This window comes from Pholcus phalangioides, unplaced genomic scaffold (genome assembly GCF_987345545.1).
Source record: "Pholcus phalangioides strain wild (caught in Gottingen) unplaced genomic scaffold, Ppha-v1.0 ptg000015l_1, whole genome shotgun sequence".
Taxonomy (NCBI): domain Eukaryota; kingdom Metazoa; phylum Arthropoda; class Arachnida; order Araneae; family Pholcidae; genus Pholcus; species Pholcus phalangioides.
This window is the reverse complement of record NW_028301608.1, coordinates 68,835,478-68,861,760: the sequence shown is the minus strand read 5'-3', so window position 1 is coordinate 68,861,760 and position 26,283 is coordinate 68,835,478. Positions and strand designations below refer to the sequence as shown.

The window sequence follows — 26,283 nt, the reverse complement described above, 5'->3', positions numbered from 1 at the left end:
TCCCCCGTGTAATTTTGAATAATTTTAAAATAATTCAGTGCACCACCCTCCCTTTTAGTCTAGCGCCAGGGTCACCAGATCAACCTTCTCTTGGCTTGGGAGGGAGGGTTATATCAAAACCCTTGACTAGAAGGTTCGATGACTGAATTTTTGAGATCTTGGACAGAATTTTATACTACGGCTTTGTCAAATTAAAGTAAAAATGCGATCAAAGTATTTTTTCTCCGTTTCGCGGCCCTTGAAATTTAGCGGCCCGGTGCGACTGCACCCTTCGCACCTGCCCAAGTCCGGCCCTGACTGTGGATTTTGTTTCCTAAATTTGCGTATTACACAAGAAATAGTGTCGAACTCAGTTAATCCGAGGCCCAAAGTCAATACAGAAAAATTCGAATTTTGGATAATTCGAACTTTTATGGATCTGTATAATTACTACAACTGCAACTTAATCATCAACATTCACATAATAGTTGATACATAGGATGATAGTTATAAATTATTAGAACTTTTCCCAATACAAACTATTCCCAAATTTTAATTTATAATACATATATAATTGTAATACATAATACTTATCTGCTAAATTATTCCACGGTTCTGTAATCAGCATTACTGCAGAATTTCTTGACCATTTTTAACGCCTGATTCAAGGAAACAGTTCACTGAAGGATCATCCGTAACAAAACAGTTTCCCAAAAATTTTGCTTATCATTCTTTGCTTTCAAGAACATATAAGTCGATCCTCGGTATGTGTTCTCTTTCCCAGTTTTCTGGAAAACATTGTTCTCCCCCCCCCCCCCAAATGCTAATTCTCGTATCGGAACAAAATATTAATTATGAACAATACAAAAGACTGAAAACCCTTTCCCTGGGTTGGTTTTAACCAAAGTTGGCAGGTTTTTGACGGTTTATACCATTGGTCACTTTCATGAAAAAACCTCGGATATTGCTTTTCAATATAAAAACTTCCCATCGAAAATACATTAATTGCATGTAAAATAACTGTTATATAAAGAATTAATACTGAGCATGATTATAAAATAATTTTGTACTCTACAGAATTGTTTTGAACAATACATATGTATTTCTTGTAAAATATACAATTTAAATAGAGTATGGCATAAAAGCTGAAAACTGGAACTAATTTGACCTTCAATTCAAAATGATCTTGCCCTTCCAAAATTTCTTCAACTGCTTACATGTGTGTGTATATAAGCTGCTAGGCTCTTTTCATAAGGTATATAAAAAGTTCGTTTACGTCATATAAGTAATGTTTATTTCTGTTATTAAATTATCAAGATAATCATTGATACTAAAAACGATACCCTTATTGTGCATAAAATTAGAATATACTTAGCAATCGAAATACTAAATTGTAGGACTGAAATGTCCTTTAATTTGGCAGTGCTGATTGTATATGACGCTTAAGAAACTCCTATAGCATTTATAATGTGATGGTTTTCTAATTGAAGCTGTATCTAAATATGTATAGCAATGCTTCGGGTATCAAGTCCTGTCATCTGCGCTTGGATTGAAAATATTCTTTAAAACTCTGAATTTATACAACCTGAGCTAAGAAATGTTTAGGTGAGAATAAATGAGTAATTAGTGTATCAACAAACGTTGCGTCCGAATTTTCATATGAAATAAAATTTTGGGCAGATAAGAAAATTTAAAATGCCAAAATAGATATTTTATACCCAGTAATTCATAACAATTAAAAATATAAAACATTTTAATCTGCATAAAAGTGTTTTGTTTAACATCAGGTTAAAAAAAACTATTCGACAGCATTGACAATAGGTTTTTGACTGTTTTAATACCGAGTTGGCTTCTTAGGTCAAATACCTAACCCTGATTATTTTATTTTAATTATTGTAATAAATGTCTAAAAATAAAACGTAATATACAAAAAAAAGTAAGTTTCTCATCATGTTATACTACCTGTGTTCAAAATATTCAAATTTAGGTTTTTGACGATTTTCGAGTTTTCTTTTTGACGTCAAAAACCCAGCCCTGGTTTAAACATTGTTTCGCTTCGGAAGTGAGAAAGTGCCTTGACAGTAACGACATACTATTCAAAGTTCTTTGGATACTGAGTAATGCTCCTTGAACACCATGGCGTTCAAGTCCGCCACAAAAAATTTGAGGCTTCCAACTCAACATCTAGCATTCAGCTGATTTTGATTGGATGATATGCGATCATTATGATTCCCTATAAACATTCGATGATTATGCAGGCGATCGAAGACGATGCAAATGCAGGAAACGTTTTAAAGCCATGGATAAATTCCACTTGCCATCAGTATATTTATTGCTAGAGCTGTAAAGATTACATCAAGTCATCATCTCGTATTGGAAGAGCTTTTGGTCAAATTTGTGCCTGGAGACATCCTCTTCAATGGAGCCAGAGATTATGAAAGACATTGTCAGGTTAGCAAAAGTGAATGGAGGTGGTTTCAATAATGAGGATTAATTTTAATTTAACATTTCAGAAATCGATAAAGAGATTAATCGAGTTGGCAGCTCCTGAAACAGAAGCGATACTCCATGAAGATGATTAAGAAATAGAAGACAAGGTTCATTATAAGCAACAAAGCGCAAAAGCTCCGTAAGTATAAATGGGCAATGGATTTTTTTCTATAGCATAGACCCATCTGATACGTTTTTCACATGTAGAAAAATTGGCAGAAGCCTTGTTACCTTACTGACAAATTAACTGAACGGCTTACAGACCTTTTAATATTATTTCAGAAAACATCGCCGAGAATCACTGTGGACACCCCTCTTCTATTTCCGCCGTACGAAGCCGATATAAACGAGATGTCTAAAAAATGAAAGTTTATGGTTTGTGTTATTCGCGACTTTTCCGTTTCCGCGGTCACCTCCGGAACGTAACCGCCGCGAATACCGATGGACGAATGTACTTTCTCATTCATATGACGATCTGAAAACTTTCCGTACTATTAATGACAAAAACATAGCTGCCAAGTCTCCCGAATTTTAGCTTCATCTCTCGACCTCCCGAAAAGTTCTTAAATCTCCCGAATTTTTACGAAAATCACCAGAATCCTTAATTGTCCCTAAACATTCCCTACTTCATTAAAAAAAATCCCCGCTTATGAAAACAATCCCTAAAAAATTTCTTGTGGGGCACGAAGCCTCTTTTTTCCCCTTTCGAAATGACGTCACACGTCGTAAATGGGGAAATTCCCTTTTTAAGGAAGTTTTACAAACCCTCTGATGGTAACAAGAAAGTTGTTCGTCTTATCCTGCAGGGAATCCTAAATCCTAAATATGACAGTGGCCTGTGGGTTCCGACTGAAATTGGCAAACAGTTCATACCCCTGAGTCATTTCTTAGCCATCCTGGACTAGTAGTGCGATTTTCGCCATGGTTGTATATGTTTTATTTTTTAAACTACTTAGAGTTTAATATTACCCGTATCGGGGGAATCTAGGGGGAAAAGAAAGCTTAAGTAGGCTGGAGGGGAAATAGAAAGCAGAAAGTGTCACTCAACAGGGCAGTGACAGAATGTCATTTCATCAGCCTGTTAGGACGTCATTAAGTTATAATTAATGCTATTCTTTTAACACTAATCATTCAACATAATGTATATATTACCTACTCTAATTTTTATATTTAGCGTCAACTATATATCATTAATAAATGCGATTATATGTTATTAAATGCAGTTAATTATGATTATTTGATTAAATATATATTATCTACAAATTTGATATTTTGCAGTTGGTCTATATATTTATACTATATATAGTTTCTTATATACATTTTTCACAATCCCGGTACCTCCGGTCTTTTCATAACCAGAAAGTTTTTGGGTTTTGAAAAAGCTGATATCTGATCTTTTGGGTAAGTGGATATTTCCCTAAGAGGTTGGTATTCTGACTCTTCAAGAGTTTGGAAGAGATTATTAGCCAGCTTTTGAGCAGAGGCGTGTATGGTGGGCATTCCTATATCGTTTCTTATACTTCTATTCCTGATGAACCAATTGGCTCAAAGCATAGCTCTTATTGTTTTGTTTTGATATTGTTCTAATTTAACCATGTGTTGATTGCTCGAGTAGAGCCACACTGGTGCAGCATATAAAAGTATGGATCTGATAGCCATTTTGTATACATTTAATTTGTTCTTGATATTCAATGTTGATCTGCTTGCAAGTATGCGTTTTAAAGTGTGTTTTGCTACGTCTGCTCTTTGTATTACATAACTGCGTTGTTGCACAAATGTCAATCGTTTGTCAATTATTATTCCCAGGTATTTAGTACTTATAACAGGTTCAATGAATTTCCCCCCAACCACTATTCCGGCATCTGGGGGTAGATCTAGTTTTCCTGTGATCCACATAAATACTCTGTTTTCGCACCATGTTTCGACTTGATCAATTAATTCTTGTAAATTGCTTAATGCCTTCTGTGGTTTTCTATCCTGCAGGGAAATGGCTTAGCAGCCAATAGTCCTGGATAATAATTGAAGATTATAGCATAGCTGCCAACTTTTGAAAATTAAAATTCGGGAGATTTCGCGCAAACCCGTATTTTATGCCAAAACCACTCCCTAATAAATACAATAGGGATTTTTCCAAATAAAATAGGGATTTTCCAAACAAAAGTTAAAGCGTAGGGAATAAAATCCCTACTCAAAAACTGAAGTCAAATTAAAATAGGGATTTTACACACATGGAAGTTAAACCTTTGGGAATAAAATCCCTACGCAAAAAACAAGTAAAATTGGAGGCCAAAACTTCAAAATGGTGATTTAAATAAATAAATATTGTGTTCAATCAGAAACGCTGTGAACAAACATTCTGCGCGAATGACCCCAAAATCATTGGAAGATGAAGGAAAACACCGTCAATTTTTGAAGAACACTGACTTTTTGTGACACTTGCTTGATGTTTTTTTTTTTTTTTCACATGAGTGATGTCACTCTTTCCACCATGACTGATGTTTATGTCCGTAACACAACTTGTACAAAAAGGAAAAGTCTGCCTTTTTCTGGAACGTTTGATGAAAGGAAATTCATCGGAATAAGTATCTTTAAAATTGATTAAATATGTTTTTGCTTATCAGTATTCATGCTTTGTTATATCGCACGTACGTAACTTCAACAAAAAATTTTGACCATATGCGCGTCACTATATTATAGTGACGCGCATATGGTCAAACATCAGTCATGGTGGAAAGAGTGACATCATCACTCATGTGAAAAAAAAAAAACATCAAGCAAGTGTCACAAAAAGTCAGTGTTCTTCAAAAATTGACGGTGTTTTCCTTCATCTTCCAATGATTTTGGGGTCATTCGCGCAGAATGTTTGTTCACAGCGTTTCTGATTGAACACAATATTTATTTATTTAAATCACCATTTTGAAGTTTTGGCCTCCAATTTTACTTGTTTTTTGCGTAGGGATTTTATTCCCAAACGTTTAACTTCCATGTGTGTAAAACCGCTATTTTAATTTGACTTCAGTTTTTGAGTAGGAATTTTATTCCCTACGCTTTTAACTTTTATGTTTGGAAAATCCCTATTGTATTTATTAGGGAGTGGTTTTAGCATAAAATACGGGTTTGCGCGAAAATCTCCCGAATTTTCATTTTCAAAAGTTGCAGCTATGCAAAAAGATTCAGATTTTGAATGGTACACCTTGATCCTTCAGGTAGAAAAAAACAATCGGTATTAAGTGGTAAACAAGTGTCACGATGCACTCCAGCTGAACAATGTTGAAATGGGCATTAAATTATCAAAAAAAAAACTGCACGGGACCGTACATGGACGGTCGGACCTAACTCAGGCCAAAGCTCACAATAAACTACTTTACAGCACACCAACTCCGGTCATATCGCCATAGAGCAATTTATTACCGATCAAGTTGGGTCGGAAATCTATCGCTAGAGAAAGTCATGTTATGCTTCGGTCCCCGTCTTTGACAGAGGAGACTGCCGGTGACAGCATATTGAGGTACCATTACCGGTCGTCGCCTCAAGTCCGATAGGGGAAAAACTTATCTTTGTCCTTCCCCGCGAACTAACGGCAGTCTTCATGGTGGTAGACAAGCATATTACCGCTGCGTCATTAGCACCCCGGGCTTTCAAACTGAGAGAACTTTTTAAAACAACTCTGTAGTAACTTTTAGTTTCATAAGTATTTTGATAAAAATCGGGCAAAGACAATGTTTAGGAATGTTAGGAGCGTGTACAGATTTCAAAATCTCTGAAGAGCCGCTACAGTAAAAAAGTTCGAAAACATAATTTTTCTCCTTTCTGGAAGTGACTTTTATTAAATAAACTAACGAAAATATCAAAAATATTCCCAAAAGGTAAGGCAGATAGCCATCTCATAGATCTTGTGTTTTTTTTCTTCGTATCTCTCCCCTGCTTTCCCAAACTGAAAACTAAAGCTTTCGATGTGGACGAACGTTTGGCCAGAAAACCAGTTTGACCATATGAGAGCATGAAAGCACTTTTCTACATCAAGACTAGCTATTGAAATGACAGGGGGTCTCAAACACATTTGATTCACTAGAAAATCCAATGGATGGGTGGAAAACACTAATAATTTTGTAATGGTAGAGGGGGGAACCACTTCTTCGAATGAAAAAAATTAAACGGGTTGACCTTGTAGAGAAAACCTATTTATAACCATCGGAATGATTTATCCCCCAGTGCAGTCAATTGCACAGCACAGTCCCATAGCCAGAAATTTCGTTTGGGGGGGGGGGGACCAAATAGAGAGATCTGGCCATCTTTTTCTCTTTTTCTTCATATTTCGAGAGCTCCCCCTCCCGCTACGGCGTTGTGTCGCACAGCAATATGATGGCGATATTCTCAGTTGCGTCAATACACAAACGGACCGATCAATTGTCAAAAAATTTACTAGTTAAAATCGCATGACACTGATCCATTTAAAAAGTACAGTATTTAATTATGAAAGAAAATTGCTGAAGTATCCTGAAGCTATGGTTTAAATTAGATTTTCCTGACTTGCCACTAGCAACCAAAACAAAATCAAGGTCACCAAGGCACGAATGTCACTTCACCGACTACTGTAAGTTAATGCGTGCCATTCAATATGAATTCCGTTCTTAAAAACTTGACTTCCTCGACCGACGTTTTCACACCGAAATTAATTTCCCAAATAGTTTTCATCATACTCGGCGACCTCAATCCGAAAATGAATATTTATTTTCACGCTCAGTGATACATATGGAATGGGCGTAGGTTCCGTTGGTTTAAAATCGCATGTAAAAAAAATGAGTCAAGGACGTGATCAAAAAACTTGTGATCTGTTCTTGGTGGAACAGATCTATAAATCAGTTAACTCAGATTAAAATAATCGACCGGAAGCTATTTAAAGACTTGACATACGCATCCTGATTCCGGTTTTTGGGGACATCGCGTCAATATTCTTGGGCTGAAGTACCCGTGGTGCGAGAGGGTTCGAGTTTAAACAATCGACGTTCTTGCAACTCCATTGGTTGAGGTAAAGTTCGCAGGTCTTGAGATATCCTCTCATCACTAGAGAAACATTTCATTCGAAGTAATTAAAGTATTTGAAATACGCTTGTAATTTCTAAAAGCAACATAACAGAGCGTCATTTAAAAACTAGAAAGTTAATTTAAAAAAACCATTCGAAACTAATTCGCGAACGGACCGTACTTCATAAAATATTGTCTTACACTACTATATAGTTTCACCCTCTCCCCCCCCCCCCAAAAAAAAAATAAATGGAATTCAACAGGATTATTTCAAGTCGTTCGAGCAGCTTCATTATCTTGCACTAGTAAGTTCAATATTTCTACCAGTCTTTTTAAAGCTTAGCTACCACACAAAGATTTTTCTGGACACTTTCATAGCACCCCCAAAGCAGGATATAATGAAATCTGCAACGTATGTCGCGAATAATCGGTGCTACTGCAGAACAATCTGGAAGAATTTTAAGAAAGTATAGAAAACACTATTATGGGTGTTTGTATAGCAGAATATTTCCAGTCAGCCGAGGGCTCGTTGCAGAACAATTCACAAAACATTCTATAAATTCAGCTTTTCAAATATCCTACAAATTCCCAAGGAATTCTCTAGTTGGGAGGCTTCTAATAAAAATGGAATTCTTTAGGATGGAAGGGAAAAGAGAAAAAAGTTATTATACCGCCGATCTTAAGGTGAACAATCTGGTGGACAAGGTCAGCGATTCTTCCCTCCCCCCCCCCCCACACCAAATTCTCTTATCCATTATCACCGAACTCTGCTGCCTGCCGGCAGTCCGGTTTCCATCTCTCCCCCCCCCCCGCTTCTCACGACCTTCCAAGAACGGGTAGACGTTTTAAATGACTTTTCGTTTAGCTAATTTGATGGCTTTCATGCACAAAAAAATTTACGACTCGCACTCTTCATTCACCCTCCCTCACACGGCGTTACTATAAACAATTCACAACTCAAGAGACAGGAAAAAATGACGGTTTTTGTATCACAACGATCACAAGAATTTTTCTAAGAATATTCCGGTAATCAATTCATTCAATGTACTGGAGTGGCGAAGAGACTAGTAAGCTTGGTCACCAGTCTTCAGGTCTTGTAAATCTAGTTTCATTACAGTACATTCGTATCAGTGGCGCCATGGAAATGCACAGGTTAAGACTCTAGGCAACATCAGTATCCCGAGTGAGGCCCTTATACAACATTTTTGCCATGCAGCTTACAGGGGGAACATTTCCTTGTAGGTTAATTGGTTTTCCAACTTCGAGCCAATGACCAAAAAGGATCAAATTGTCACACCGCAAGCGTTAGAACGGGCCCACAAGAGGAAAATACATTAAAAAATTAATGATAGGGGCTCTCGTATGCAGTGCTTCAAATGAAGAAAGCTTCGCCGCTTCCCTTGCAGCTGATAGCTCGAGTTCACCCATTAAAAAAACACTGCAAATAATTCAATTTCCCATTCCCTCAAGGATAAAAATATTAAAAACAGTAAAAAATAGCCAGAATCAAAAAATTCAAACATCACAATCAAACTATATTTTAGTTTCATGAATTTAAATAATGCATTATAAAGGCAATTGGAAAGGCTTTGCAAAAAAGGCATTGTTAAGATAAATATGTAGATTTTCGCAACCAATAATATTGCAGAATAATTTACGAACCGAAATGAAATTTTTTTTCAGTGTTGGACAGTATTCAGCATTTTGTTAGACGTAGAGAAACACAGTACACCACGATTTAAAAATACAGGAGAAAGTTTCCTTCGTATAAAACAATCTGCACCGAATTTAAAGGCACAACAAAGAAAGATCGCTAATTCACTAGATTTTTGATATAAGTTTCACAATTTTCTAAGAGACGTCTCTGAAATCGAGAAGCAACAATTATGCCAAATTATGCAAACTAATACATGTTCGTGTTCCCTCACCCACAGTATGTCTGAAAAAAAGGGCTAAATTTAAGATATAGTTCCAATTCATTAAGAGTTATACATTTTTGCTTAATTAGCAATGTCTATACTTGTAATACTACATATTAACAGACAAATGTTAATTTTCTGTGCTAGATAGGCTGTGCTAGGACAACATCCTCTAAAATTCGGGGAGGAGAGGAAACTGGTCTTGAAGCTTCATATAAATACAAATTTGGACATTAGAGGCGTGAAATCCACCCATAAACTATCGAGATGTGCCGTTGGCCGACTGCCAAACAAGTCATTGGAGCAAGATCTCGTGGTCTCGAATAATTATGACCCATTCATAAGATTTCTGGGAGAAGGACGGTCCAAATTTATTTTCTAATACATAGTCTGGGAAATAGACGCAGCAACACTTTTTCCCCCTTCCCTTTCCCCAAACTCAAGGAATCGGAGGAAAAAAGAAGGGAAACGAGATTTTTAAGATGGCATGAGAATGTTCTTATCATTCCAACTTCCAGCCACAAAACATTCTTTTTTGACATGAATCAGAAGAAAAAAAAGAGGAGGAGAAGCTCCAAACTTTGATGATCACAGTAGTTATTCTAACCTTTAACAATGGCGTTACTAGTTGAAAATTTACAAGTGTTATGCAACCATGGGCTTTTCGAAAATATAGAAACCCAGATTGATGACTTTCTTCCAGGAAACGGCAGTTTTTCAAGGTGAAAGAAACTCATTCAACCAATTATGCGAAAATATTATTCTAAAGGTATAAACATATAAAGTACAAACTGAAAGGGTTAAGTTTTATGCATTCAGAAAAACTACTTGAAAATTTGAAGCGATATCTGCGCTGCTTTACTCCAAATTTTTAATTTTAATCAAGATTAAAAACTGTAGGGTGAATTTTTAAAACTACCGGAACAAATTTGGAATGCTAGTACACGTGCCAATTTTTATTCTTCCACATGAGTGAAAAGAAAGCTCAAGTTTGAACGTATATAGGGGTCATTCAAGTATTACGTAAGCAAATTTTTAGCCATTTTTGACCCCCCCCTTGTCAGCAAAATTTCGTCATCACTGCCCCCTACCTCCTAACGTATATTGGTGGGATCAGAAACGTACGTGGGAGGGGCACATGGGGGCTCGTGCGCCTCTCACCCAGAAGAAAAATATTTTTAAAAACATAAAAGTATTTCCTTCCGAAATTTTAATTATGTTATTATAATCAATTTCTGTGAATTTCAATGCTATTTGAAGGGTAAGAACTCAAAATGTATCTAAAAAATTATTGCGAACCGCCCTTTAAGCCATATACGGTAAACTGTTGACCTGCAGACCAAATGTAGCCCTAAAGGTTATCTGATGTGGCTTGCCCCCCTTAAACCTTATGTGGCTCATAATTTTGTAAGATGAACTAATCGTCACATTTACAAATCGCTTAAATGACCCGTGGCACAATTCCTGAGCATTTAAGTGGTCCGTGGCACATTTTCAGATCGCTGAAATAGGCCTCAAAGATCACTTTCACATTCAAAGATCACCTAAGTAACCCGCGGCACAGTTACAGAACACTTAGAAGATCCGTGGCACATTTAGAGATCCTTGAGTGACATCACAATTCTAGAGCACTTAAGCGGCCCCCAGTGAGGTTCTACATCACTCAAATTACCGCATAACATTTTCCAGATTACTTAAGTGATCCGTGGCATAATTACGGATTACTTGAATGATGCGTGGCACAGTTCCAGAGCACTTGAAGGATCCGTGAAACATTTAGAGATCACTAAAGTGGCTCTGTAGGGGACTTATCAATAGCTAGAATGTTAGTTCAGGTGCCCAATAACTATCGAAAGGTTTTTCCCGTTTTTGGCGCACCGAATAAGATGCCATTAACAGGGGTGGGAAGTGACAAAGTCCATTTCGGAGCAGCAAAATTCAGGATTCGAGCAGTTTTGGAGCAGCAAATTCAGGATTCGGAGCAGATATTTATAAATTGGAGCAGCAAAATTAACAATATTTTTGTTAACCCTCACCCGCGCAGGATGGCGCAAGATTTTAATTTTGGTGCAGTGCGGCGCAATTGGCGCAGAGTTCCCACCCCTGCATTAAGAATGTTTCATATCTTCATAAAGGGTGGTTGATGACGTAAGCATCATCCAAATCTCCCCCCTTATCAAAGTCAGTAAATCGGAAACCCCCTCCCCCATCGATGATGTAATACTTGAATGACCCCATACACAACTAACGGATTTCATGTAGTCTATAGCTACAATATGCAGTACTACTACTTAACCGTACATACACCTCGTACATTCCTCCACGGAATTTCTAACGAACTGACACATGCCGGAATGTACGTGTAGTGAACCTGACATGAAGTTTGTGTAATGCTTGTTGCCACCACCTGCCATCAGTTTTTTAAACTATGAGTGAAATCTAATGATTAAACAATTGTATCGTTGTAGGTCTGTTGCTCTGTGGCGAGACTTTTTAGCGGGGAGATCAGCCCGCATTTGCGTCTCGAAGTTGGAAACCACAGAATACCGGACAGGTGAAAAAACATTTAGACAGTTTTTCTGAGGCTGGATGCTCGGCTAATAGAAAATTTGATGATTTGTCAAGCCCGGCGAATACGTAGAAATTCTGCCAGAAATCCAACGAGAATTTTAGCGTAATACAGGATTTCACAAACTGAGCGTCGCCAACCTCGTCAGGGTGGTTGGATTTTCCTAGTTTCATAAAAGAACTTTTCTAAAACTTTTATAGTGGCCTAAGAGTTATATCTCATAAATCTCGGTCCAAGAGTTAATTGGTATACTCAAAAGGGAAAAACCAGAGAAAAAAATTTTTAAAACCGAAAATAATGTACTGTGAAGTCAAAGTATCAAAGTGTAAGAAAAATAAAAATTTCCAGGCTAAAGGAAACTATGCATGGTTCAATTTTGATGAGCCGAAATCTCATCAGGATTCATTTGCGGTCAACTTATTTTATAAATATGGGAGGAAGAAAAAGAAGCTTTTCGACGGGTTCATTAAAGAAATGAGAATTTTCAGGAAGTTCAGTTCTTTGGTGAATCAATGCCGGATGCCGATACCCTCAGCGTTTTCATGCTTCTTCCCTGATTGCGCGCGGAAGCTGCAGAGGAGATTGGGCATTTGCCAAGTAGAACGAAAATGTCAAGTATCTTAAATAATTGAACTGACATCGCTTATTCTCGTAAATATGGTCTGCGGCACACAACACGATCATATAAACTGCTATTTACATTTATTTCTCGCTTATCTGACAAAAAACATTCCCGTGTACGGGAAAAAACATTGATCACTTAACACACGTATGCGTGTGTGCGTGCAGCACCTGTGTGAGAGAGATCACGGTTTAATTCTTCATATTTCGTTTCTGAAACTTTCCAAATGTTCTCAGGTCAAAACAATCTAAACATAGGTTTGAACAGAATTAAATCACACGAAAGAAACAAACTAATTATGAGAAAACAAAATTGAACGTATTGCTGTATAGCAAAAGAATTTTCAGAATTCAATAAAAAGTTGTTCAACTTCCGGATGCACCCGGAAAACGCTTCGAAATCTCTTGGAGATGTGAGGCGGGTTGTTCCCAGTTCATTAATGCTGTATAGCTAAATAATTTCAGCCAAACCTCATGGTTGCATAGCCTTGTTTTTCAACTATGCACCTGACATCCACGGTGTTATCGGCTGTGTACATTAATTTATGAATCTGATATTTTTTTATCAGATAAAAATCACAAATGTTTCCCTAGTATTTAATACAATCCTTATCGTTTATATATAGAAAGAGACGGAGAAGCTAATCATCTTTAGCTTCAACGGAACACTATTTTGTTATCATAGCACAGGTGATTTCATCAGTCAGAATATCTCGTGAAAAATATATTCAAACAGTGAAGTTTATCTCGCAACTGTTGAATACTTTATTGCAATCTTCAGGAGAAAAACGTCCCTATATTGAAATACTCGTACCATTAATAAGTTTAAAATAACTTCTGCACACACACTCACACACGCGTCGAAACGTGGAGGAGGGTGTGCGACTGTTTAGGCCAGGATCACACTTATGAAAGTGTGATAGCCATGTATAAAGATATTTACTCGTATCCGAAATATGTTTAGCCCCCTTGATTTCAGAATCAGTTTATTTGCCACTGCTTATGAAAGGCCTTACAGCAATCTTGTCAAATCAAAAAAAAAAACATCACTACTAAAATCACAGGAAAGACAAATTAAGTTATTTGAAATAAAAAACGATATAAAGGAGAATATTGTATTTAGATTGAAAAAAAATCACCAAATACAGTGAAACCTCGCTGCAACGATACTACATATAACCAAGGCTAGAAAAATCTCAGGCACCAGGTCACCATGGCAACTAAAAAATTAGCATTGGCATCTAGGATTTTCTTTGTTTAGTTACTAAATTGCAGGCTGAAGCCGGGTTTTCTTAGGAGTAGAATTTCTGCGCTGTGTGCAGCGTGAAAATGCTGATTGGTTAAAAATCCGAAATTCAAGTTTTTCGACCAATCAGCGTTTTCACGCTGCACGCGCTGTAGAAACCTGCTCCTAGGAAAACCCGGCTTGAGAGCAGCACAAAATGTGGAATTAATAGATATCTGCCAACATGAAAGAGGATTAGTATGCCCTGGCAAAAATCAAAAGTAGAATTCTGGATCTTTTTCTTCAAGTAAAAAAAATTTTGGTGCCTAGAAATTGCAGACGCCTAGATTTTTTTACGATTTGGCCAGCCCTGCATGTAACAAAATGTATATATGTTAGGGGTGGTAAGTGATGAAGTCCATTTCGGACTGCTCTAAGAGCAGGAAAATGTGATTCAGAGGAGATATTTATAAATTGGAACAGCGAAACTAACTTACACAAATATTTTCGTTAACCCCCCCCCCTTTTCAAAATAAAATTGCACTGTCTTTTGTTATCAAGCATACCTTGTTTGAAAGAGCGGCTGTCATAAAATTTTTCACACCAGTCTATTTAAGATGATTTTTGCTTACTGAGGGCACTATTTGCTGTCTGGAACAGCAGCACTTCAAATGGGCTAAAATTTTTCTATATAAGTTTTCAATTTTTTTTTTTAATCGGAAAGAAATTGTTGCAAAATGGGAGAGAATTTCGGAAGAATCAACACGATGTTTGGCGATTTAACACTCGTTACTCGGCAACATTGGCGATTTAACGCTCGTGTTATTCGGCAAAGTTTCTAAATTAGCATTCGTAATTAGACATGCTCTTGATTCTGGAATGAAAATTTTTTTCACGAAACATCGGGATTTGACGCAATGACGATCAACTACAGTAATTTCTGCTGCTTCCAGTGGAGACTTTATGAAAATGGAAGCTGACTCACATTTGCGCTGAAAGACCATTGCAAACCATCTTCATGGAAGAGTTGATCAACTTTGCCCAAGAATATTAAGACACCAACGAATAAGGCAAATACGCTCGCTGTGTTAAGAATCAGGAATGTGGAAAATCGACCATCGCCGCTCACTGTTGCAAGAGAGCCAGATTCAAATTTCAAGAAGCGAGAGTTTTTCACAAAGTCCACTCACGCCGGCTCACATCTTCATTCTGACCACGACGTTTGAAGTAACAGACGTACTTTTTCCGCTGAGCAACCCAGCGTCAAGAGACTTGGTATTCAACCCAAGTGGGAAACTCGGTCAGCGTGAATGATGGTCAAATTTTCCTCTGAAGACGGCACCCATTGGCGTTGAAATGCATTAGGACTTTTTGTATTTTCGTGTATTTACCTTATCCGTTGGTGTCTTCTTAATAAACCATCTTCAGTTGCACGATCACGGATATTATCGGGGTTTCGCAATGGGAAAGACCGATAGTAGTATAAGTACAGAGGAATAAAACACGCTCTTCTCGGAAAGAATCGGAAGAAAAGTTTCGCAGAAAGCAGGAACAAAAAATTTTTGGCGTCCTTTCCGAAATTCCGGACATACTGAAGCAAAATTCGCTATTTGGCGCAGAAAAATACGAAAATACACTATTGGAGCAGGGTGGCGCAAGATGTCAATTTTGGCGCAATTGAACCCCAAACACCCCCCCCCCCCTTCGCGTACGCCAATGTACATATATGAATTAGCATCATTATCATACCCCCTTCCTTAGCCTTTCATGTCTATCCTCGCCTATGTCAATCAATAGCTAAACCTCCACTCGAAAGTCAAAAAATGGGGCACTACAATCGTTTGACTCTGTCTTCTGATTCCTCCAACATAGCTGCATCTAGCTTCCTATAGTTTTGTTCCAAACTGATGATTATCAACCTCCCGACTCTTGAAGGAAAGACAACTTTTATTATCTACATAGCCCTCAATGTGATCAGTACTGAAACGAGTTTGATCTATGGTCAAAGCTGAGCTGATTGTAACATTTAACTGTTATACAAATACATTAATACTAATGACAATAAAAGACCACCAATCTGCTGCTGAAAAATCCTGCATTTCATTTATTCTTTCTTTACAGGTGTTTCCATTCCCGAAAATATGGTCATAAAAATTGCCCTAGTTCCCAAACTTTTTTGGTTTGCTGCACCCTTTATGCATCAAAATGTTTTCCATGGTGCTTCAAATCACAACATAAGCCTACCTAAAAGTTACGGTGCAGCTGGATAGCAAGTTCAACGCAACAATTTGTATTCCCGGACAATGTATATAACATTGTGGAAAAAATGAGTTTCAGTAAAGTGTGTCAAACCATATTGAATGAATAAAACTATTTGGTGAGAAGTATCATCGCTTCTTCCCCAGTAGCTTACCAAGATGCAAAATAATGTTGCGAAGCATATTTTAGGGGGGAAATGATCCTAATGAAATAAAGCAATATATTTTTTTACTAAATGTTTTCCTTAATTTCATAAACAGAATTAGGAAAAAGGGAGAGGCTATAATTGGAAACTGGTTTATAAAAAGCTATTAAAAAATAAAATTCAAGTTTCAACAAAAATTCCTCATTAGTTTCTTGAAAGGAAAAAAAAGAGGGGGGTTTCCTTTTTGCAGCCTGGCCATGAACAAAGATATGCCCCACCCCCCCAACAAGAGTGCCAATAGCAGAGCCAACTGAACTGATGTGGCCTACAGTAGAACTTGATTAATTCAAACTTTTACACACTCTGAGTTTTCTAATTTAATGTTAGAATTTGTTTAATTCAAACATTTTTGAATAATTCCAAGTTGAAGGGAAAAAAATTTGAAAAACTACAAGAAGCCAGACTTTGCTTTTCTAGATCAAGTTGTTTAACAAATTTTCAAAAACTAGTAAAAGTTTGAAAATTCTGTTTCTCTCTTTTTTTCCTTTTGATAACTTAATGCCCATTTCAACATTGTTCAGCTGGTGTGTATCAAAACTGTACTACTTAATACTGATTATGCTTTCAATCTATATAGACCAAGGTGTACCATTAAAACTGAATATTTTTCTCGTTATTAAGAGTACGGAGAGTACCAGAAAGTTCAAATAGTAATATGTTGATGAAATCATTTCCTTGAATGACTGTTTCATGAACCGTTTCTGTAAATTATGTTTTGAATATGATCAACAAATTCTGCAGTGATGCTTCCAGAACAGTGGAATAATGTAGTAGCATAATTGATTATATATTATAAATATGAATTATTAAAATTTGGGAAACAGTTTCATAACTGATAAAATTTTAAACATTTATAATTATCCTATGTGAATGTTGATGATTAAGTTTCAATTTTTAGTCATTTTACAGATCCAGAAGAGATTAAATAGATAATGTTTTCAATGATTTTGAAAGTAAAATCAAACGTTAAAAAATTAGACTGTATATGCATATGAATTGACATTGTGCCCCCCCCCCCCCCAGCCTTTACATCAACATCATTGAGCTTCCCACCCAGCTTTTCAAGTCTCTCGCCACCTATGGTCCCGGTGTGAATCGCAACTTAAATGTGTCCTATAGACTCTCGGCTACACAGTGATAAGTGGATCCTATGTAGTATCTAGGCTTTCACCTAACTCACTTGCTTAGTTCTGGGTATCTTGAATGTAGGTTTATGAAACTCCAAAAGATATTCAGTTGTGTATGCATGGTTTGTTTGAATTCTTCAGTCCACATAACGCATACATTACACTCGGGGCAGCGCGAGGTAAAATATTTACATGTGCAAGAACTATTTCCGTGATGCCCCTGTGACCCCCTCTATTAAAAAAAATTAGTTTGTCATTTTGTTTTGATGTGTTCCAAGGGAGAACGAGGTTTTATATCATATTTCAAATGTTTTAACTTTGATTTGGCACCCCTCCTAGAGCGGACAGAAATCACTCTTTTTTTTTTAACCCTTTTTAGAGTGCATGCACCCAGCTCTGCTTCTGGTTACACTACCAGGACAGTCTGGCAAGCCGGACTAGAGGTCTGGGGCACCAAAGTGCATGGGTTTCCCCCGCATGAGTACATTTGTTTCTCCTTGTGGCGAGTAGAAACGTGACCCGAATGTAGGATCCCTACTTAAACACAGCCTACAAATCAGATCTTTATTCATTCGGTTTTTTTATAGATTTTTTATTTCAATATTTTTTTCAAACATTTACGGTGTTGGCGATTCGATTCTGTGTATTCACTAGAATTCAGAAAAAAATTGGCATGAAATACCCCTGGCTCAAATACTTGCTCACAAAAAAACACCTTTCTCTTGCTCCCATTAGCAGAAAAATGGGTGATAAAAGGAGACTACTTCCTCCATTCTTTTGTTTTTCCAGCACAACAAAAGCGTTGGGATTTCCAATATCTCCACGAGGGACGAACAAAAGATAAGAGGGAACAGCTTCAGTATAAGTACTGTACATACAGGTGGACTACTAATGGATTCCTTTCCTAAAATTCATAATATATTCCCAAACTACCATTTTTTTCCTCATCTTAGTCATTTTCTATTTATATTTTGCACAGTAATTTTTTTAAATGCCTTAAAAATTATTTTCTAATAACGTATATCCAACTTTTCCAAGTTGTTTTGGCGCCCTGTGCAACAGCACAGGTTGACTGCTACTGAATGAAACTATCACTTTTTCTTTATTGCCTTAAAGTTGTTCTACCCCAAAAATGAATTCACATGGGCATAGTACTCCTTGAATGCTGCAAGATGACACTGCTATCTCATTTTCAAGAAAATTGTGTATAACAATAACTTGTGCTACTCGTCCAAACTTGTCGCTCTGAGCTATAGCCTACTTAGCATAAATGGATATTTGGTCTGGGGAAAAATAGAGCACGATGTCAAATATATTAAACCTCACATATTATTGATGTTTGTCCCAGGCTATAACCAGAGATTTCAGAAGGGAACAACTTCTACTACTCCGCACTTACACCTTGTATATAAGCATTCTTTTGGAGAATTTCCAATGAATTGGTGAATCGTGTGGCTTGAACAAATTTGTGATGTCAGTTTATATAAGAGGCGATATCTAACCATCTATACTCAGCGATTATAAATTATACATAAATCAATAAGCGTTACACAAAAAGGGAGAGGGGCAATCAAAGTGATTGAACAATAGACTTAAGCACGCCTTCCCTACAAAATGTCATTTTCCAACATTTTGAGGGACAGACTAGGATCTCCTCCCTGGTAATTACATTGTTTTTTCCAGCATGACCCAGATCTTTCTTTGACTACCTGTTCATATCTGTTCACTGACACAGCGGTGGGCCAAGATCTGGTAAAGGGAAAGATCCCTCTCGTTACAGTATTGTGTTTGTCTGCCCCATGAACACACCCTATTCACCCATGCTTTATATGGTAGAGTTGTTCTAAGGTACAGTGAAAATCTCAATATAACGATTCTCTATGGACCAAGAAAAAATGTTATAGAGGGATTATTATACCGAAAGGCAGCAGTTTAATATTAGAGTGCAATCACTTCCAAACAAGACTTGAAAAAAATGTTATAAAAGGATTTATCATTATGTAGACCATGTTTCCCAACCTTTCTTATGCCATGCTCCACCAAAGCATCTCTGCAATCCGGATGCCAATACCCCCAGGGCTGTAACTAGAACTTTCGTCAGGAGAGGTCCCTGTGAAACTTCATAGTTTCATAACCATATTTGGATTTTTTTAATGTAAAAATCCTTTTTTTTGCTTTGTATCTTTAAATTTTACAACCCAGTGCTTTGCCCCCCACCATTACTTTACTTTTCGAATAAACTTTCTTAATCATGCTGCCATAAAGGTCATTCACTTTAATGTCAAAAACAATGGTCCTGAAACAGACTTGTGGGTGGGGTGAGCTTGGATGAGAAAATATTTCATTGTTTTCGCATACAAAATATTATTTTGTAAAGGGGTACATGGCCTTCATTTTTCTTCTTTTTATTGGCATGGGGGGGGGGGGTCTATGGACTTGGTTTAAAACTCATTTAAAAAACATTTCCAAGCAAGCGATTAAACAACAATCGTGGTTTTGCATGACTTGTACCGCTTCATCAGCTAGAAAAATTAAGATTAATACAGTGTACACATCTTTCTCAATTCAACCTATGTTGAAGGGTGTTTTTTATTTGGTATATACTAAACACTCTTTACAGCAAACTACTGTACATTGATTGATGTACACCCTGTAGCATTGCACCCCTATAAGAATTTTGCTATAAACCAGACTTTCATTACTCTCATTAGACCGTTATTAAGAGATTCTACTGTATTGATATTTCGTGAGTTAACTTATAGCAAACAATTTAGGCAAAGATAGATATGAAAGGCTGGGGTAAAAAAGTTCAGAGGTAAAAACATGAAGAAAACATTGGGAGGGAACTCAAGCGCTTATGCAGGAAGAAAAGTGAGTTGGTGGAGGGGAACTCAAATGGCCTCAACCCTAGGTTCCAGCGCCTGTGATGCTGCCAATTCATACTTTTGTATATATCAGATCAGACGTGCCTTCGAATCTGCTCCCATGGAGGTTAATCTTCCCCTTCCCAGTCTAGAGCCCTGTAAGCCTTTAGGGGGAAGGGCCATGGCTGAAACATCTCAACTGTTTTAGCTCGCCAATACAGTGGAACCTCACTACGATGCTCAATATGATATATCCCTCCACTACATTTCTTGGAATCTTGTTTGGAAATGTCAAAACAAATGCTAAACTGCTGCCTATCGATATAACGATAATCCCTCTACAACGATGTTTTTTTCTCGGTCCGCAGAGTATCGTTATATCAAGGTTTCAGTGTAAGTGCATCGTGACATTTACCGAAGCTTTTGTTGTTGACACCACGAGTAAGCGAGATGACGATATTTAAAAAAGCCGGGTCATGGTATAGCGCGCAAATAGCGACGAACGACTCGCAAGCATCTACGTCAACTAACAACATCGTTGGAAATAAAATTAATAAACTAAAAACGGGCAGCGCAAAACAGATTAATGTCAACAAACATCACGGCGCTTGGTAGGCGGTACTCTAGAAAGGGAGGAAAGTATAATATTAGATTATTATAAGTCCAACTCACGGTCTAAATGTTTCTTCTTGGGTCCAATAACTTCTTCGGTCGTAGCCTTGCAAACTATCCTTGCGAGCCCTTGTCCAGCAAGAGTATGTTTCGCGGCAGTCAGCCTGTCGTTCAGTGTTTGTCCGGACATCTTGTTGTGTGTCGTCTTGCCCCCCTGTATTATTATGTGTAGCACACGCGCGCCGTACCGAAAGGGGGTCTCTTACTTGGTCAAAAAGACGACAACCCCCGAATCGTGAAGGACACGGAATCGCAAAAGAAACGACTCTACGATAAGCTCAAGACTTCACGATAGCGACCGGCAGCACAACGCGAACCCGCGACCGAAACGTCGTAATCATCAGCGGGCAGCGAATGAGCGAAAGTGATCTAAAGATGGCCGCTGAACAGCGGGCGGCACCGACCCGTATTGCCATCGGAAGAAACCTTATTATTTCGTATATATATAACGACGTCAGAGTACAGAAAACGGGACAAAATTCCTCCTGAATCGTCTGCAGTGTGAGATGATCAAGGACCACCGAAGGTCATCCGTAATTTTGATTTCGTTCAAGGATTCCATTCCGAAAATATCGGAAATTTCCCATTTCATGCGGTCACCGTTTGTTTCCGAGGTCCTGTCCATGGTACTGTGAGCTTAAATGAAAGGGTGGAAATATCCGCATTTTTTTTTTTTTTTTTCAGAACGTGCATCGATCGATTTCAAATGGACTGGAGAAAAACTTTTATTTCAATTACGGCGTAACATTCGAATAGTAGGAATCGAATCAAACAGAGGCCGTGACATTGCTTACACTGTATTTAGGTTTTCCATACATACCACTTTCGCCAGTGCTGTCTTAACCCGGGGACGTAAAATTGTCGAAAATGAGAACCGGTCGAAATGAATCTTCCATATAGGGCCTCGGAAAAATCACTTGGCCCAGTGACCCATGATGCTCTTAAGACGGCCCCTGGCTTTCGCAGATGAGGCCGATTTATAGTTTTGGCGCTACTTAATTGCAAACTCACTGACCTAGTCTCTTGCTTTCTCGGGGTCAGTCTTTTGATCGCTCACGAACGTGGTCCCATGCTCTTTAAAGCACTCACTGACCCGGTCCAACGCTCTCTGGAGCCCTCTTTTGGCATTCAAATTTTTGTACACTGTTTTGGATACTAATATCTGTTTTAAGTCCAAGTTTTCATTCAGCCCCAGAACTTTTTCTGTAATTTAATGTTAAAATTTTCCCTTAACTCGAAATTTTCTTCTTAAGTCAAAGTTTTCGAGAATGAGAGAAATTTAAAAAATACAAATATAAAAAGTGACAAACAGACAGAATGCCACAACAGACAAAATGTCCAACGAGGTGCCTGAAAAAAGATGCCCCTAAAAGGAAGAAATTTTCAAAACGTGTGAGAATGCTTGAAATGACATAAAAAATGAGGGTATTCATCTAACTAATATGGATATTCATCTAAACTAAATCAAAAACACAGCAACCCAATAAGAGCAATAAAAAACCAATAATTATGATAAAATATAAATATACCGCCCATAAAAGTTGATAGTTGGAGTATTAGTAGCATTTAGTAATAAAATTTACATTTAGCAACAGAATTGATTCATTCAGCGGGTTCATTTGTCTGTTTGCATAAAGTAAACGACTTTCAACGAAACGTAAGAAGGGCAAAAAATAGAGTGTCAGTCAAAAATCAATGCATTTTTTGGGCAGAAAATAATCTTGAAATCAATAAAAAAAATGTATATTCATTTGTATATGAGTACCATCTATGCGTCCGTTTCCATAATACAGTATGTATTACGAGTTTATTTATAAATGTTCTCGTTCGATAATTAAATATGCTTACTTTAAATTTTGTCTTTTTGAATTTCTTCATCTCCAGTATTTTGACCTGTTTCGCTAACACGATATTCGTAAATAGTGCTGTTATTTTAATTAATTTCTCATTTTCCCACTCTGAAATCGGAATTCCTAATAAGTCGAACTAACGATAACTCGAGGTTTTTATCGGCCGCTCCACATTCGACTTATCGAGATTTCACTGCACTTACAAACTCTCTAGGTCACTCTTGGGAGAGACCGCAACTAGATGCTTGATCAGACAGGCAAACATGCATGCTCGTGCCGACCCTTGTAATATTGAAAGAGAGGTTTAAAGGGTGAAATTTGCGCCTTGAGAAATTTCCAACGAATTGGTGAGTACTGGAACGTGTGTGTGTGTGTGTAGCCCTCGCATAATTATGTCAGAGTCATGGATGTTTCACAATATGGAAGACAAATGCTGCCATCTGTGTTCCATATTGTGAAGTAAAAATAGCAGATAACTGAATTTCAGTTTCAGGAAAGTTCGTGTTCAAGATCTCCCTGCGCTCTGTGGAAGCATCGGAGGGAGCATGACGTCAGCGGTCTCCGCCTTGGCAGTGCTGAGAAAGGTGTCCCCCAACATCTTTCGTCGGAAGACCACGTGATTTGGTGCAAACAAACACTATCTCCCATAGAGATCAATGTTAAAATTACCGATTTTAACATAGAATTGCGGAAATTTAGGAAGGTTTTCCGCCGCATCAATAACTTTAAAAATTGAATTGAATTTTCGATTTTCGAAATATTGAGTTCGCTTAGAAATACGAAGCCTAGAAAATTAAATATAAATTAATTAGCCAGACCCACTTTTGAGGTGGATATCCATGCAATAACACATTAATTTCTCAACATCTTCTCAAGCACGAAAATGAAAATTAATGTCTCCGTATTGTCTTATATTATCCAATTGCATCAATCCATATGGTTTAGGATGTTTTGAAATTAATTAAATTCCGCAGCTTTTATCAAGCATTTTTTGAAGCAAAAACAGGCAGCTCGATTGATTTCTAGGTTTCTTTAATTTAGATTTGTTCCTTTCATTAGTCGCATGTGGCACTCCTTTCGTGAGAGTAATTAAAGGTAATTCTAGAATTAATGAAAGAGATACTTTCAGCATTGACGAAATTGATCATTTCAAAATTAATGGAAGTGATAATTCCAGAATTAATGAGTGATAATTACATAATTAATGAGTGATAATTACATAATTAATGAGTGATAATTACATAATTAATGAAAGTCATAATTCCAGAATTAATGAAAGTGATAATTCCAAAATTAATGAAAGTGGCATTTTCAGTTCCAAATTAATGAGTGATAATTTCAGTTCCAAATTAATGAAAGTGATAATTTCAGTTCCAAATTAATGAAAGTGATAATTTCAGTTCCAAATTAATGAAAGAGATAATTTCAGCTCCAAATAAATGAAAGTGATAATTCCAGCATTAATGAAAGATAATTCGGAATTCATGAAAGATGATTCAAGAATAAATGAAAGATAATTCGGAATTCATGAAAGATGATTCAAGAATAAATGAAAGAAAAATTCGTTTTAATGAAACAGATAATTTCAGTTCCAAAATAAATGAAAGCGATAATTTCAGCATTAATAATGAAAGAAATAATTCCATGCATTGGTAGTGTGCATTTTCGGGGCTCCGCTTGAATCAGGCGCGGATCCAGGGTGATGTGTTGGGGGGGGCGATTTTTTACAATGAAGATGTCGATCGGTGAGACCCAACCTAGTGTCCGCAGGTGCCAAACGTACTTAAAATAAAAAAACTAATAAAAAATTAATTAAGAATTAAAATTATTTAGAACTTTCAATTAATTTTCATTTAAAATTATTTAAAATTATTATTAAAATTAAAATTATTTCAATTAATTTTCATTTAAAAAATTAATTGAACATTAAAAATAATTACGATTACATTTTAATTGAAAATAAAAATTAATTAAAAATTGAAGGCAGTTAAAAATTAAATCTAAATTAAAATTTATATTTATAAAAATTATATTTTTTCAATATGCAGCATACTTATTTAAAAAATTGCTTGCAGCAACTGGTGTTACAATTAATGAATAAGCTGTTTTTGATAATAAATTTGAACGTTTGTGCCGGCTATCCTCGCAAAAAATACCGTACGAAAAAAAAGTTTGAGGTGCAGACTGAATAATGTGTGTTATATTTATAAACATTGTAAGGAATTCTGATGCACATTACCAGCTAAAAATGTTAATTTATTAACAGTATCATGAGCAATTGTACAAATAAATAAAAACTTTGCAGATGAAAATAGAGCAGAATATGACAAGCGTATGAAGAATTGGTATTTTAAAATGTTCCTAGAATACTACTTCTTCCTCCTTCGCTTGATAAAAATTAAAAATTAAGGCTCACAGTTAACCAGACAAAACAATGTGCACAAATAAAAATTCATCCGAATGTATTCGATAAATGCTTTTTTCCAGCTTTTCAAGTCAAATTAGAGAGATACTTTCCGTTTAAATTTAATTTTTTTGATCCCTGTGAAAGTATTAAACGTTTCTCTTTGTGACGTTATGATAACAATTAGGCAAAATAATATGAATAAAATAAGGATCTCGGTCAACCAGAGGAAATGAATTCTAAGCTAACTCGGATACAAGAAACCTCGTTTAAGAGAGACGATCCTTGAACATTTGAAGGAAAAAGAAATTATCTAAAGCCCTGACCATGGCCTCCATATCCTAGAGCGGGGCCCCTAGGCAAAAGCCTCTAGTGGGCCCCCAGACCAGACTTTTCACGGGCCCCTTTATAGTTAATTTATAGCTTAAAAAAACAAAAAAAAAGATGAAAATCGTCTCCGGCCCTGTCAGCTCCACCCTTGGGAGCATGAACTTTACGCACAACAGCAAAGTAGTTATCAAATAAATAGGTAGGCTACTATGCGCACACTGACAGCCCTGAGCTTGCGAAAAATTCTTCTGACCGCTCAAACTTTAAATTACTTCATGGCTTCAGATAAAAAGCTGAACCTATGCGGCGCAGCTTTTGTCCTCTCATATGTAGGGTCAGTGATAAGGCAGTTTCGGTTTCAGTACAGCACAGGGTAGATGTTTTCCCTGTTCAGATTTTGAATGCCGGTGATGGGATCGGCCAAATGAGCTTTGTTTACATCAGTGATTCCAGGTGAGCCCTCTGTGGTCTGTCTCGTTCGATAGAGAATTCTATCTATTTGCCGGCAGATCCATGTGGGGCCCTCAACTGGCTCTGCTTGTCTCGTACTAATTCATATCAGCTCAGTACTCCCCACTCGGCACTGGACCCGACCAAAGGGACTTTGTTTCCATCCATGGGGTCCCTAAGGTGGTCCCTCTTGTTTCGCTCAATACCTTGTTTAGTATTTACTCATGATCTGCTTGGCGTATGCACTGAAAAGGTTCGGAACCGCTGCTGGAAACTCAAGCATCCAAAGCCGAG

General features: G+C 37.1%; 1 protein-coding gene across 10 annotated transcripts in view; it reads right to left on the bottom strand.

Annotated features, from left to right (window-relative positions):
- LOC149076601 (uncharacterized) overlaps window positions 1-21,363 on the bottom strand; it is a 93,841-nt gene extending 72,478 nt beyond the window's left edge. For 3 of the 10 annotated variants that reach the window (XM_089244216.1, XM_089244221.1, XM_089244222.1), the window contains exon 1: window positions 20,956-21,350. In XM_089244216.1, the coding sequence (XP_089100342.1) occupies window positions 20,956-21,085 (130 nt within the window). In that variant the 5' untranslated portion in view covers window positions 21,086-21,350. Of the gene's footprint in view, window positions 1-20,955 lie in introns of all 10 variants that reach the window. The other 7 variants (XM_089244215.1, XM_089244217.1, XM_089244218.1 and 4 more) reach the window with 5 other exon arrangements.
- Between the last annotated feature and the right edge of the window lie 4,920 nt (window positions 21,364-26,283).